Genomic DNA, 15044 nt, shown 5'->3' with positions numbered 1-15044 from the left:
AAACTACAATGTTAATTAAGAATCAAGGAACACAAGTGCCAAGTGAGTCGTTAGGACTCTCTAGCTTTTTGAGCGAGTTGATCTCCTTAACATTCTTTTTTATAAATTTTTTGTTTTAATTCTAAATTATGTTTTGCTTGCATTCATACGTTTGTGGTGACGAATACTATAAGATTATGGCAAGAAAGGAGACCAAATATGAAGTGAGCTCAAATGTCTACGTAGGATTCCACTTAGTCCAATAGAGGCATTTCGCACCCAAAAATTCAAAATGTTAAACTCCAAGACTCACAAACTTACGCCCCTCCACCCTACAAGTCTTGACTTTGCCACTGAGTACAAGAACACACATGCATGTTTCTTGTTCATTATTCTGATGTTAATCAACTTCTTAATTAGCCGTGTAGTTTCTGCCAAAAGATATTAGGTTACAACAAAAATCTAACAAATGTAATATTCTAATGAAGAAATTTGTTGGTGCTCGCAGTAAAATGCTTATATGATTAACCGGTTTAGCTTTAATTGGATGAATTTTGAACAACTTGTTCAGTGAAAGGGAGATATTACTTCAAGATACGTACAGTATTATATATTATCCAATTACATTAGGTTTTATAGAAAATTATTTAAGATTCTTCTCATGAAAAAGGACAAGTTTTCTCATATGCTAGTAGGTTGCTTGGATTTGTCACGTAACCAAAGCAGAAACTACATAACAGAAACACTGTCTCACTGGGATAACGTGCAAGGAAAAGAAAAGAAAACAAAAAAATTGAAATATAAATTCTCCCACTGACCAACACACAATTGAAAAAGATAAACAAAAAGATGGAGCACATCGAGGTGGTGGGTTTAACCACATGGGTGGTTTTGATATGGATTACAACTACAATATTATTATTGGTAAGCCAGCTCCGACGGTGGCGTTCAGAGGATGTTGCCGGACAGCTTCCACCTGGGCCGAGACGGTGGCCTGTGGTGGGCAACATTTTTCAACTGGGTCTGGGTCCACCCCACGAGTCATTAGCTGTGTTGGCTCGCAACCACGGCCCTATTATGACACTCTGGCTAGGATCCATGAGCACTGTGGTGATCTCGTCGAGCCAAGTGGCCCGTGAAATGTTCAAGAACCACGATGTGGCCCTAGCCGGTCGAAAAATTTACGAGGCAATGAAGGGCGACTATGGCAACGAGGGTTCACTGATCACGGCCCAGTATGGCCCGCACTGGCGCATGTTGAGGCGGTTGTGCACGACAGAGTTTTTCGTGACAAGTCGTCTCGATGCCATGCGCGGTGTTCGTAAACAGTGTATCGATGGAATGCTCCAATTCATAATGGACGCCTCTAGTAGGACGTCGTCAGAAATTAGTGCCAGTACTGATGGCATTGATCTGGGCAGGTTCATATTCTTGATGGCCTTTAATCTGATCGGGAATCTCATCTTTTCCAAAGATCTATTGGACCCAAAGTCGGAGAGAGGGGCTATGTTTTTTTACCATGCAGGTAAAGTTATGGAGTTGGCTGGGAAACCTAATATGGCAGATTTCTTTCCAATTTTGCGGTGGCTTGACCCGCAAGGCATTAGGAGAAACACCCAATTCCACGTGGAAAAGGCCTTTGAAATTGCAGGTGAGTTTATCAAAGAAAGAATGGAGAGCACGGAGAATGGTGGATGTGATGGCATAGAGAAAGCGAAGGACTTTTTGGATGTGCTTTTGGAGTACCGTGGTGATGGAGTTGATGAGGCCTCTGGGTTCACTTCTCCAAGAACCATCAACGTCATTGTCTTTGTAAGTCCCTTTCTATGTGTGTATTGCAATTTGGAAGGTGTGGATAACCATGGCTTGCTACTAGTTATTTTTTTTTTAATAAAAATAAAATAAAATAAGAGTACATTACGTTGTTCATGCATGTTACGTGTATGAAATAAATTAGTTATGTACATTGCGTGACGGTGTTTCGGCACTATAATTTGTCCTACACAAGTATGCGCTCATGTGCCTTAACAATAATTGTGTTAATTAATGAGGAAGGATGATTCCAATTCTGAATCTCTTATTTTGAGGCTCAATTTCTGTGAAAATAATTTGATATTATTTCAGGAGATGTTCACTGCTGGAACTGACACAACTACAAGCACCTTAGAGTGGGCAATGGCTGAGCTTCTAACCAGCCCCAAAGCCCTAAAGAAAGCTCAAGCCGAGCTAAGAAGCACCATATCTCCAGGCAACAAGCTTCAAGAGAAAGACATTGAAAATCTCCCATACCTCAAAGCAGTCATCAAAGAAACCCTAAGACTCCACCCACCTCTCCCTTTCTTAGTTCCACACATGGCCATGGAGTCCTGCAAAATGCTAGGGCACCACATTCCGAAAGACACTCAAATTCTAGTGAATGCTTGGGCCATTGGACGTGACCCAAAGACATGGGAAGACCCTTTGCTTTACAAGCCGGAGAGGTTCTTGAAGCCCGACATGGTCGATTATAAAGGACACAATTTTGAGTTCATACCGTTTGGTTCTGGTCGTCGGATATGCCCTGCAGTGCCACTAGTCTCTAGGGTACTCCCTTTGGCTCTAGGGTCGCTCTTACACTCGTTTGATTGGGTTTTGCCGAGCGGGCTTAAACCAGAGAATATTGATATGACTGAAAGGATGGGAATAACACTGAGAAAATCTGTCCCCTTGAAGGTTATACCTATACCTTACAATGGGCATGTGGGATTCTAATGCACTTTTCATTTAGAAAGCCAAATAGGTCATTTGGAATAAGTTTGTTTGTTAAATAAGTTTATTATTACATGAGCATTATAATTAATGCAATAAGTAGGCGTGTATCAAATGTAATGCGATGACGTCGATCTATTTGGTAGTGTGACAAAAATGTATGCAGTGCTTGTATATAATGTGATGGCGATTTTTCTTTCTAAGTTGTTACTTAGTCTGAATGATCACAAATGATAAAGCGTTTGTGGATTTTCTTGCATATTCCAACACATCTCATCTCAGTCTTTGATTTTCCAACTCTATACGCTCATTTCATACGGCCGCTGCCTAACAAAGGACCCAAAAATACCTATCGGTTTATTCTCTACCCCAAAACCAAAATGTCAAAAACATAAATTTACACCGCACCTTATTGCTCCTGCATTAGCGATAACGATCTCTTAGTTGCTGCCAAAGAGTCAGTCTTCCAAATTACTAAGAGAGCTTTAATGAAAAAGGCTTGAACTAACTTTCATTTAACAAAAAACCACCATAAACTTTTATTTAGTAAAAGGGATTAAGTTTTAATCATAAGGACACATTATCAATATGTTGGATCCTACAAAACCTAAAAACATGGGGTTCAATAAAAAGCCCAACCCGCATAAAAATTGTTATTCCAAAATTGCCCTAACAAAGCTAACCCAAGCCCGTTAGCCAGAATGACAATTACAAAATTCAATCAGCCCCTCCACTGCCATTAATGATAGAACACCAATCATTTTCTACAAGCAGCAAGTAGAAAATTCGAATTCCAAAACCACAAATCCATTCCGCAAAACCTAATCTAACTAAATCCAATTTCAACTTCGATTCAAATTTTCAAACAAGAATCTACGCACAATGGCAGAAGAATCCGCAATCAAAATCTTAGAAAAATAACAAATTCTAGATGAACAAGAGGTAACAAACTCACATCCTTGTTAAATTCTCACTTTGAAAATACAGTAATGTGTGTTTGCATGTTCATGATTCCATAAACCCTTCAATTCTTCCTTAGAAAACACTACAAAACGATTAATTTTTTTTTTTACTACAGTTTGATAACTAATTTTTTTTCGAAACTGAAATTTTGTGTGTTTCCTACTTTTCTTAAGTTTCATGTCTAACTTTGGGATAGTTCAAGCAATATTGTGTTTTATTTTTTGTTCAAATCCACAATTAGTGTTGGTTACATTGTTCTAGATTGATAAGTGTTTATTTTGTTACATCTCATAAACATTGGGGGTTATTTTTTTATTTATTTTTTTATCAATTTCACAAAATAGTGTGAGTTATTATGCTTTATTCCATAAATATTGTTCGATTTTGCTCCCTTTCCATTTAAATAGTGTGGGATATTTCATGAATAGTGTGGTTTATATAGTTCTAGATCTAGAAACAGTCTTTATTTTGTTTGCTATAAAAAATATTGGGTGTTATTTTTCACAAAATAGTATGGGTTATCATGTTGTAATTCTAGAAATATAGGTTTTTTGTTCTAGATCGAGAAATAGTGTGCTTTATGTTAATTCATGTTCATTAAAAGCGTGGAATATTTTGTTATTGTTCATGGACTAATGTTGACTAGTCAACCGTACTAGTCAGTTGAGTATAGATTGTTAGAAGCCCACAAGCATATAAACCAAACAAACTTAAAAGGTTAAAACTTAACGAAGTGAACTTCAGATAAGTTTTAGTCTTAGTACTTGAGTTAAGTTCACTTGGTTAAAAAAGTGACAATACTAGCAAACCCTAAAATATTTAACTCCAACAAAGGTGATAAAGGAAGCTTTGTAAAGTATTGAACATAAGGAAGTTTTTTGCTGGAAAAACCCAACTTTGAGATAAAAAACCAGGGACTCTCCATTGAGTCCAATCCCCTAGTGTAAACAAAGGTTCATACAAAGACCACACAAGCTCAATTCCTAGATCTCTATCAATGGAGCAGCTTTACCTTTGTGCAACCTTGCCTTAAACGAGATGGATTCATTCGGTCTTCACAAAGTGGCAACTCCTCCTGAGCTCGTCACCTTGTGGCACCGAGATCAACACGATCAGTGATATGATGTTATGATATGCTTATGAGATCTGGATTCATATGACTAGTCAAGTTCTCCAGTTAAACGGTTGAAGAAGAACCTAACATGAATCTGAAAGGATTGGTCTATGAAGGATATGAAACTGAAGGTTTAGACCAAAAACTTAATACAAAACCATGAATACAATGCAACACTAATATGCATTGATTGGGTATTATGCATGAGATGCCTTTGTGCCTAGGGTTTCGGTTTGGAACCTTAAGGCAGCTCTAAACTAAATGCACTTTTTTTCTTCTGAAATGTGAATAACCTAGCCAAGAACAAATGAATCCTTGAAAACCCTTTTAATGGGAGAGATGGATGTTTAACACAAGGGGAACAAGGAGACATGTGTCACAAGTAAAGAGACCTTTCCAGATTAAGGGTGAGAGATCCACGCACGAGAAAAGGATTCAATTGGCCTATATTATCACATCCCAGCCCGGGTGGGACTACTTCCCAGGCCCGACTCCACCGTAGGACGATATTGTCCTCTTTGGGCCCCAACCACGCCCTCACGGTTTTGTTTTTGGAAACTTACACGAGAACTTCTCGATGGGTCACCCATCCTAGGAATGTTCTTGCGCGCTACTCGCTTAACTTCGAAGTTCCCACGGAACCTGAAACCAGTGAGCGCCCAAAAGGCCTCATGCTAGGTAGGGATGAGAATATACATTTAAGGATCATTCCCATGGGCGATGTGGGATCTTACAATCCACCCCCCTTAGGGGCCTGACGTCCTCGTCGGCACATCACGGCCAGGGTTAGGCTCTGATACCAAATTGTCACATCCCATCTCGGGACGGATCATTTCCCGGGCCCGCTCTACCATCGTAGCACGATATTATCCGCTTTGGGCTTACCATTCCCCCACGGTTTTGTTTTTGGGAGCTCACGAGCAACTTCCCAGTGGGTCATCCATCATGGGAGTGCTCTAGCCCCCTTCTCGCTTAACTTTGGAGTTCCTACGGAACACGAAACCAGTGAGCTACCAAAAGGCCTCGTGCTAGGTAGGGATGGGAATATATATATAAGGATCACTCCCCTGAGCGATGTGAGATCTTACAATCCACCCCCCTTAGGGGCCTGACGTCTTCGTCGGCACATACACGACCAGGGTTAGGCTCTGATACCAAATTGTCACATCTCGGCCTGGGGGGAACCACTTCTCGGGCCCACTCCATCACCGTAGCACAATATTGTCCACTTTGCGCCCCGACCACACCCTCACGGTTTTGTTTTTGGGAACTCACGAGCAACTTCCTAGTGGGTCACCCATCATGGGAGTGCTCTAGCCCCCTTCTCACTTAACTTCAGAGTTCTTACGAAACCCGAAGCCAGTGAGCTCCCAAAAGGCCTCGTGCTAGGTAGGGATGAGAATATATATATATGAAGGAAAATTTATGTCCTAGCTAAGAACATGTAAAGAACATTTGAATACATAGGCAAACTATTAACAAATTAAAGTAGGCATGCATCCAAAAAACAAGTCATAAAACCCATGACTTTCAAAGCCTAGTATATGGTGAACCATAACTCTTTAACAACATTAAAGAGAAGAAATGATTTAGAGAATCATTACCCTTGTAGCTCATCCTTGATTACACAAGGGATTCACCCAAGTGGAGGGCCTTCAAGTCACCTCCTTTGCTTCCTTGAGGATTTGAGGATATGTTCTCCAAAACACCAAAAGCTTGATTCTCCAAGTCTCTACACCAAAGATTAATTGTGAAGATAAAAATGGATGACTTAGGGGAGAGGAAATTGCTAGATATCCCTCCCTAAGTGGCCGGCCTCCGTTGTTGAAATAGAGAGAATAATTTCATCCAATTTCATCAAGAAAAACCCTAAATGAAATAAAGTTATAATTTTGAATTTATACTTCATTTCTTGTGAGTGGCAAACTTGTAATTAACACAAGTTTGGTATCCCTGACTATTCATGGCCGGCCTCTCTAAGTGTTTGGGCTAATTGCCCATTTTGTTTTAGTTGTCATACAACTTAAACATAATGGGCCTTGTGGACTAAAACAATTTTGGGCCCCTAAACCCAAAACCAACTTAGAAGTCCAATACGAACGTTTCGTATAATTAATTAACTAATTAATTAACTTTGACCATACTTCAATTAACCATTTAATTGCTTATCCATTTCATTTAATTACTTCACTTTCATCCTTACTCGGTGTACGATCCATTAGGTTCCAATTAGCGAGGCAGTGGGCGATGTTACTCTTAACTATCGATTGTGAATTGAAACCATATTTCAATTCTCCCTTAAGATTAGTGTTTGCTAATGTTTAGGGCATCCACAAACCATGAGTGACACCTAGCAGCATGTCATGGTTACCCAAGCTAAGTAGAAGTGGTTGGAGAACCTATCCAGTTATAACTACAATGCAATACGGTCCTTCTCTAATACAATACTCTTAATCACATTGTTGAAGTGATAGTTTGTTTCATGTCTACTATCCAATGTGATACTTCCCTATATGATTCGCTTGAATAAGATTTGGAACAAACTTCCTAAGTCATATTCATATGCTTTGGCCAAAGACTCTCGAATCATATCTTAGAGTATTCTCCTTCCACCATGAAAGGTTAGAGATCCCTTGTTGTGCATTCATATGCCTACATGACTAGATAGCTTGACCCCAACCATGCCGTGGACACTCCAAAGGAATGCCATTTGACACGATCAAAGATCAAGGACCTAACCATTAGACATCTATGATGCCTCAGGTCAAAGGACTACTTTGCATATTGTAACCATCGAGTTCTTACATGACATGTATGTTTGAACTCTCTTTTGATCATAGTTCAGTGTACTCGATTACTCTTTCGAGCACCTATGTGTTTGTCTTAGTGTCCAACACTAAATGACTTGAGACTTGTCATATCCATACTTGAGTCGACATAACACATACTAACCTTAGCGGATTGTCAATGCCCAATTGGCAACCCTATGGCTAGGAACGTTTTAGGAATGAACATAAGAGAAAGGTCTCGAAAAACTAACTTACTTAGATCACTTATCTCTTAGATCAAATACATTCCTTGGATTCCCTTATTGCTTAAACACAAGATACAATAAATAGTGATTAACAATAAGCTTTGCCCTCCATTAAACATATAAAAGTTTAATACATTAAGTATTCCAAAAAGCTATTACATCAAATGAGTGGCTTTGTGGGCATACTTCCAACAATATATATAAGGATCACTCCCCTGAGCGATGTGAGATCTTACAATCCACCCCTCTTAAGGGCCCGACGTCCTTGTCGGCACACAAGCGACCAGGGTTAGGCTCTGATACCAAATTGTCACATCCCAGGCTCGCTTCACCACTGTAGCACGATATTGTCCGCTTTGGGCTTATCATTCCCCCACGGTTTTGTTTTTGGGAGCTCACGAGCAACTTTCCAGTGGGTCACCCATCATGGGAGTGCTCTAGCCCCCTTCTCACTTAACTTCGGAGTTCCTACGGAACCCGAAGCCAGTGTCACATCCCAGCCCGGGACGGACCACTTACGGGGCCCGACTCCACTGTAGCACGATATTGTCCGCTTTGGGCCCCGACCACGCCCTCACAGTTTTGTTTTTGGGAACTCACACGAGAACTTCCCGATGGGTCACCCATCATGAGAGTGCTCTCGCGCGCTACTCGCTTAACTTCGGAGTTCTCATGGAACCCGAAGCCAGTGAGCTCCCAAAAGGCCTCATGCTAGTTAGAGATGAGAATATACATATAAGGATCACTCCCATGGACGATATGAGATCTTACATATATGGGCTGTCTTAATTTGTGTGCCTAGACAACTGGACAACATAAGGAATTTCTGACTAGACAACTACACTAAACAAAAGGAATCTGGAAAAATAAGCTTAACATGTATATGCAAATGTATATTAAAAGCATGGAATAGGTTTTTTGTTCTAGATCGAGAAATAGTATGCTTTATGTTAATTCATGTTCATTAAAAGCGTGGAATATTTTGTTATTGTTCATGGACTAATGTTGAGTTTGCTCCCTTTTATAAACAATGTGGGTTGTTTTGGTTCAGTTTTACTCCCTTTCCATATAAGTAGTGTGGGATATTTCATAAACAGTGTGGGTTATATTGTTCTAGATCCAGAAACAATGTTTATTTTGTTATCTATCATAAATATTAGGATGTTGTTTTTTATCAATTTCACAAAATAATATGGGTTATTATGCTGTAATTCCAGAAATACTATTGGTTTTTTGTTCTAACTCGAGAAATAGTGGACATTATGTTAATTCATGATCATAAAAAGTGTGGGATATTTTGTTGTAGTTCACGGACTAATGTTGATTTTGCTCCCTTTCATAAACAATGTGGGTTGTTTTGGTTTGGTTTTGATCCCTTTCCTTATAAATAGTGTTGGATATTTCATAAACAGTGTGGGTTAAATATTGGGAATTGTTATTAGCACTCCAAAAATCTCATTCTACACTCCAAACTTTCTATATTAGGAAAGAAAAATACACTTGCGAGGAGTGTAGAATGAGATGTTTGGAGTGCCAATAACACTTCCCTAAATATTTTGCTCCTTTCATAAATACTGTGAGTTTTTTCGTAGTCGTTACAAAAATAGTGTGAGTGACTTTGGTTCACTTTCAGAAAAATAGTGTGGGTTAGTTTGATATAATTCCACAAACAGAGTTGATTTTGGTTCATTTCATAAATAGTGTGAGTTTATTTAGCGTAGTTCTAGACATAACATGTGTGTATTTTGTTACAGTTCAAGAAATAATGTCCTAACAATTTTCATTGTTGCAGATGGAAAAAACAAAAACACTTAGAAGAGTACAACTAGGAAAAAAGAAGTTAAAAAGAAGAAGGAATACCTCTAGTATAGATGCAACATGACTGGGTTTGCAGGTGCAATGTAAGTTGAAATTGGTACTAGGTGAAATACCTTACAATATAAAAAAAAAAAAATAATAATAATAATAAAAAAAAATAAATAAAAAAAAGCTTAAAACCAACTGTACTAACTAGTCAACGGTACTAGTCAACTGAGTACAGATTGTTAAAAGCCCACAAGCATATAAGCCAAACAAACTTAAAAGGTTAAAACTTAATGAAGTGAACTTCAAATAAGTTTTAGTCTTAGTACTTGAGTTAAGTTCACTTGGTTAAAAAATTGACAATGCTAGCAAACCCTACAATATTAACTCCAACAAAGGTGACAAAGGAAGCTTTGTAAAGTATTGAACATAAGGAAGTTTTTGGCTGGAAAAACCCACCTCTGGGTTAAAAAACCAGGGACTCTCAATTGAGTCCAATCCCCTAGTATAAACAAAGGGTCATACAAAGACCACACAAGCTCAATTCCTAGATCTTTATCAAGGGAGCAGCTTTACCTTTGTGCAACCTTGCCTTACACGAGATGGATTCCTTTGGTCTTCACAAAGTGGCAGCTTCTCATGAGCTCGTCACCTTGTGGCACTAAGATCAACATAATCAGTGATATGATGTTATGATATGCTTATAAGATCTAGATTCATATGACTAGTCAGGTACCTAACATGAATCCGAGAGGATTGATCTATGAAGGATATGAAACAGAAGGTGTAGACCAAGAACTTAATACAAAACCATGAATACAATGCAACACTAATATGCAGCGATTGGGTATTTGTGCATGAGATGCCTTTGTGCCTAAGGTTTCGGTTTGGAAGCTTAAGGTAGCTCTAAACTAAATGCACTCATTTTCTGAAATGTGAATAATCTAGCCAAGAACAAATGAATCCCTGAAAACCCTTTTCATGGGAAAGATGGATGTTTCAGACAAGGAGAACAAGGAGACACATGTCACAAGCAAAGAGACCTTTCCAGATCAAGGGTGAGAGATCCACACACGAGAAAAGGATTCAATTGGCCTATGTGGGCTGTCTTAATATGTGTGCCTAGACAACTGGACAACATAAGGAATTTTTTACTAGACAACTACACTAAACAAAAGCAAACTAGAAAAATAAGCTTAACATGCATATGCAAATGTATGATTCAAACCTTTTGTAGTGAAGATGGCTAGTGCTTTGACAAGTTCAATCCCAGTAGTAATTCCAGATCAGCATTGTACCCTAACTCTAAATTATGAGCATGTGTGGTAGGATTTACAAATTTTGACAAGGGAAGCCAAACAATAAACCTAGTAGTTAATAGAAGTATACAAGCCTATGCTACAAAAACGTCAAGATGTCGGTGACGAACTAGCAAAGACGCCATTTTGGAGTCGACTGACGACGTACATGGACAGGACCTTGATTACGTCAGAAAGGAAGAAGAAGTCTGACATGGACTTGGTCAAAATCATTTAATACTAAAACCCCAAAAACCAAAAGTTCAAATTTGGACATCATGAACAAGGGGGATTTCCAGCGATGATGTTGTTCAAATCTTTAGATTGAACAACAAAGGAGTTGATTTGTCGAATATTGACAAATCCCCCAAATTTGGCAAGGACAACCACCCCATCACCAAATACTTCAAAGATACAAAGATCGTAATAAAGAAACATCTTACAGAGGCCTACGAGAAATCACTCCAAGATCCAACACCTGAGGGTGCAAAAGATACCACTACACTCATATGCGCATACTGCATTCAGTCACTTCTGTTTACAAACTTTGGAACTTACATCACATGGAGTTTTCTGAACATTTGTGGGAACTTGAAGGAGATAAATAATTACAACATGGCAAAAGGAGTAAGAGACTATCTATTCAAGATGCTTGACAAAGTACAAAGAAAAAAAGAAGAAGGGAAGAGAAGAATCGACAACAAGTGGCTGGACTTCTATTTTGGTAAGTAATCAAAATAGTAGTATGAAAGAACATGAATTGTTTCTTACAAACTTCACAAAACTAACTTCACTTCCTTAATTCATACAGTACTGGATATGTGTTCGCACAAATCTAGTGAAGATAATAGAAGGACGAGAAAACATGATTCTAGCAATCACAAGATGAAACACGAGGATGATACATAAAGCAATCAAGGATGTCCAAGTGAAAAAAAAAAAATCAAGGTAATCACCAAAAATCAATATATTTCACTCTACATTCCACAATTAATTAGACTTTATAGTTTTAGAAGTATTATCATACTGGAAAACCAGAAATAGTTTCAGATTGCAGTTCTAGAAGTAGTCCATATTTATCAAACTTTGAACCTATTTTCCAACACAAAAATAATGACAATTAGCATATGAAATGCCAACTATCTAATATGACCGTGTGCATATTAAAGATGTTATTCCTTCTGATCAACCGCATCTAAAGACTTTGAAGAAACAATGACAAAAAAATAAAGCCAATAAAAGGATGCAGGCAGATACTGAAGATGATGAATGAAACAAGGAAGATGAACCAAACAAAGTACACATACCATAAGAGGTACCAAACAATCTCCAAACAAAAAACTATCACATATGACCAATAAAATCTATAAATAGTTAACTAATTCTATAAAAAAAATTGTTCATTAATTGTGTGTTGTGTTCACCTTCATAAAATGTTGTGGCTTATTGTGTTTCAGTTTCAAAAATAGTTTAAGTAATTTTGTTGTTGTTCCAGAAATAGTGTTGGTTAATTTCACCTACTTTCATAAAAAAGTGTGCATTATTTTGATCCATTTTCATAAATTGAGTGGGTTTATATTAATGTAGTTCCAAAAACAATGTGGCTTAATTTAGTTAAGTTTCATAAATAGTGTGGTCAACTTTCAGAAAAAGTGTTGGACATTTTTATGCAAATTGACAATGTCTAATGTTACTATGTGCTGATTGGTTTTGAAGTTCCTTATGCTCAACCACAAGAACAATCTTCAAAGGGAAAATGGCAAAAAAGAAAGAAAAAAAAAGCAAAGAAAAGAAGAAAAATAACACTAAAACTGATAAATTGGAAGATGATTTTGAAGAGCAACATGAACAAAACATAGGAGACACAACAGAACTTGGTCAAAATGTGAACAATAATGGGCAACAAAATAATGCTGAAACTGATAAGTGGAGGATTATTCCGAAAAGCAAGACAAACCAAACAAAGAAGACACAACAGAGGTTGAATGAAATCTAAACAAGAACGGGCAGCAAATTGATTATCTTTAGAATCAACATAAATGAAGCCAAAATAGAATTTGACCAACTGTTCGGTGAGGAAATGATCAAGCTGGATGCCATCATCTAAAAACACATAATCGTCATGGATACAATTATAAGTGAAGAGCTATTTGATGAGTTCAAGAATGCTAGGAGCATTGCTGAGAAGAGGTACCTAACCTTTTGTGAGATGATGACACATGTAGATAACACATCAAACAGAGAATGCTTGATATTTTGTCAAACAAATAAAATGCTTAACAACAAAATTGAAAAGCTTCTACAAAAAGTAAAGATTCAGTGGAAGAATAACAATGCATAGAATGCTGAAATGTTAAAGATACAGACAAAGAACAGCGTAAATTCTTTGAAAATCAATGATTATCTGAATGATTTAGAAGAAAGTCATTCAAATGTGGTTGAAATGGAACCCTCACCAATTTCATATTTGAATGCTTTTGTCAATAACTTCCAAAAGACTTGAATGATAAGAAAGAACCCTCATCAATTCCAATGTGGCTGAAATTAAAGTTAAGATGAAGACACCAACTACGGAGGATGATAAAAAGGATGACAATAAAGGAAAACAATATGTCATTGAGGAAAAGGTACCGACGAGAACAATGATTTGGAATGTACGTACTAGGGATGACAGGAAATAGATGTTTGATCCAGGATTCGACTATGGCCTACTAAAAAAAAGGAAAATAAAATGCAAGTTTGCAGTGAGTAACAGTGAAAGTCCTTCGATCATGCCATCATAAGAAACAACTTTGGACCCTATCATTGAAAAAGAATAGGAGAAGCCTAAAGGTGAATCACCTATGAAGACTATTGTTGCAGAAAAAAAAGTTAAAGCCACACAAGTTGAATTACCTGCCAAGACTGAGGTGGAATCCCATTTGTAGAATAAAGTTGTAGAAACAAAAGTTGAAGAAACAAAAGGTGAATTAGCTGCCAAGACTAAGGTGGAATCCCATGTGAAGACTATAGTTGAAGAACCCAAGAAGAAGCCTCAAAAGAAAGCAACTCAAAAGAAGGCAACTCAAAAGAAGACAAGAGAGGAGAAAAAAATTTGATGTTTAAATACAAGGGCATACGCTGGATTGAATATACGACTTTGATGTCTGAACACATTTAAATATATAACTTACTCACACACTAGCAACGAAAGGGGTGGCAGATAACTAAACTTGAACAATAGTTTAATGAGGGTTAACAGACGGAAACTTAGATTTTTCCTTGACTCAAAATTCACAATAGTTTGTTACAACGATAGCTCCGAGAATAATAAATCACGAATGGTGACAATTTGCTCGATAGAATGCTGATTGGGTGATTTAAGGACTGATGGTCTAAACTGAAAGTTTCAACGTCTAAGTGATCCTTCTAGATAGTCTATCAACATCAAAGATGATATAGGGAATAGATAAGTGACTCAAAATCAACTAAAATACCTTTAATACCAGGAGGTAAAACTAAGGGTTCGAATAGAGCTGATGCGGACTAAAATATCAAAGAGTCGGACCATTTCAAAATGATGAATTATGCCGAAAAGACTAAACAATTATGTGGTTGTCTTAGGTCAAAAGTAGAAAGGTAAAGTTTAAGAATGAGCTAACAAGGTTTCTAGATGATTGAAAAGTAACATCACAAAAGTATTAGAGTTATCAGAGCCCAAAGTGATTTTCCTAAGATGTTATTCCGTCCAGTGCTACCACTTTAGCACCATCGTCACATGAGACATTTCTAGAGTCTTGACAAAAGTAGATTTCGCAAGAATTTTAATAGGTGGTATTTTAATGGATACTGCCAAGGAATCAAAACTATTTCGAATTTCTAATCTTGAAAGGGTTTAATACTGATGGCTGAAGGATAAGGATGAAATTGGTTAGTAAAGTCTCCGACGATACATAGTCACTGATACATTAGCCCAACTTTAGGTCATCAACTTGCCTCAAATCTACATCTTTCCTTGGCAGGGGATTTCTTCGCTTTAGTCTAAGAGTATTCACCAAAGTGCTCTTCTAAAATGTCGACAAGCCGACAAAACTACCCAAAACTTAGGAAAAGCTAACACATTTTT

The 15044-nt window shown here is 37.6% G+C and overlaps 1 protein-coding gene across 1 annotated transcript; it reads left to right on the top strand.

The window, feature by feature from the left end:
• The first annotated feature begins 802 nt into the window (after positions 1-802).
• LOC137711883 (cytochrome P450 76A1-like) lies at positions 803-2730 on the top strand. Its single transcript, XM_068451039.1, has 2 exons — positions 803-1791; positions 2104-2730. Exons 1-2 carry the CDS (start codon positions 829-831, stop codon positions 2728-2730), a joined length of 1590 nt encoding a protein of 529 aa, XP_068307140.1. The 5' UTR covers positions 803-828.
• Positions 2731-15044: the final 12314 nt, after the last annotated feature.

Source organism: Pyrus communis, chromosome 13 (genome assembly GCF_963583255.1).
Source record: "Pyrus communis chromosome 13, drPyrComm1.1, whole genome shotgun sequence".
In the NCBI taxonomy this organism is placed as follows: domain Eukaryota; kingdom Viridiplantae; phylum Streptophyta; class Magnoliopsida; order Rosales; family Rosaceae; genus Pyrus; species Pyrus communis.
This window is presented reverse-complemented; position numbering and strand designations above follow the sequence as displayed.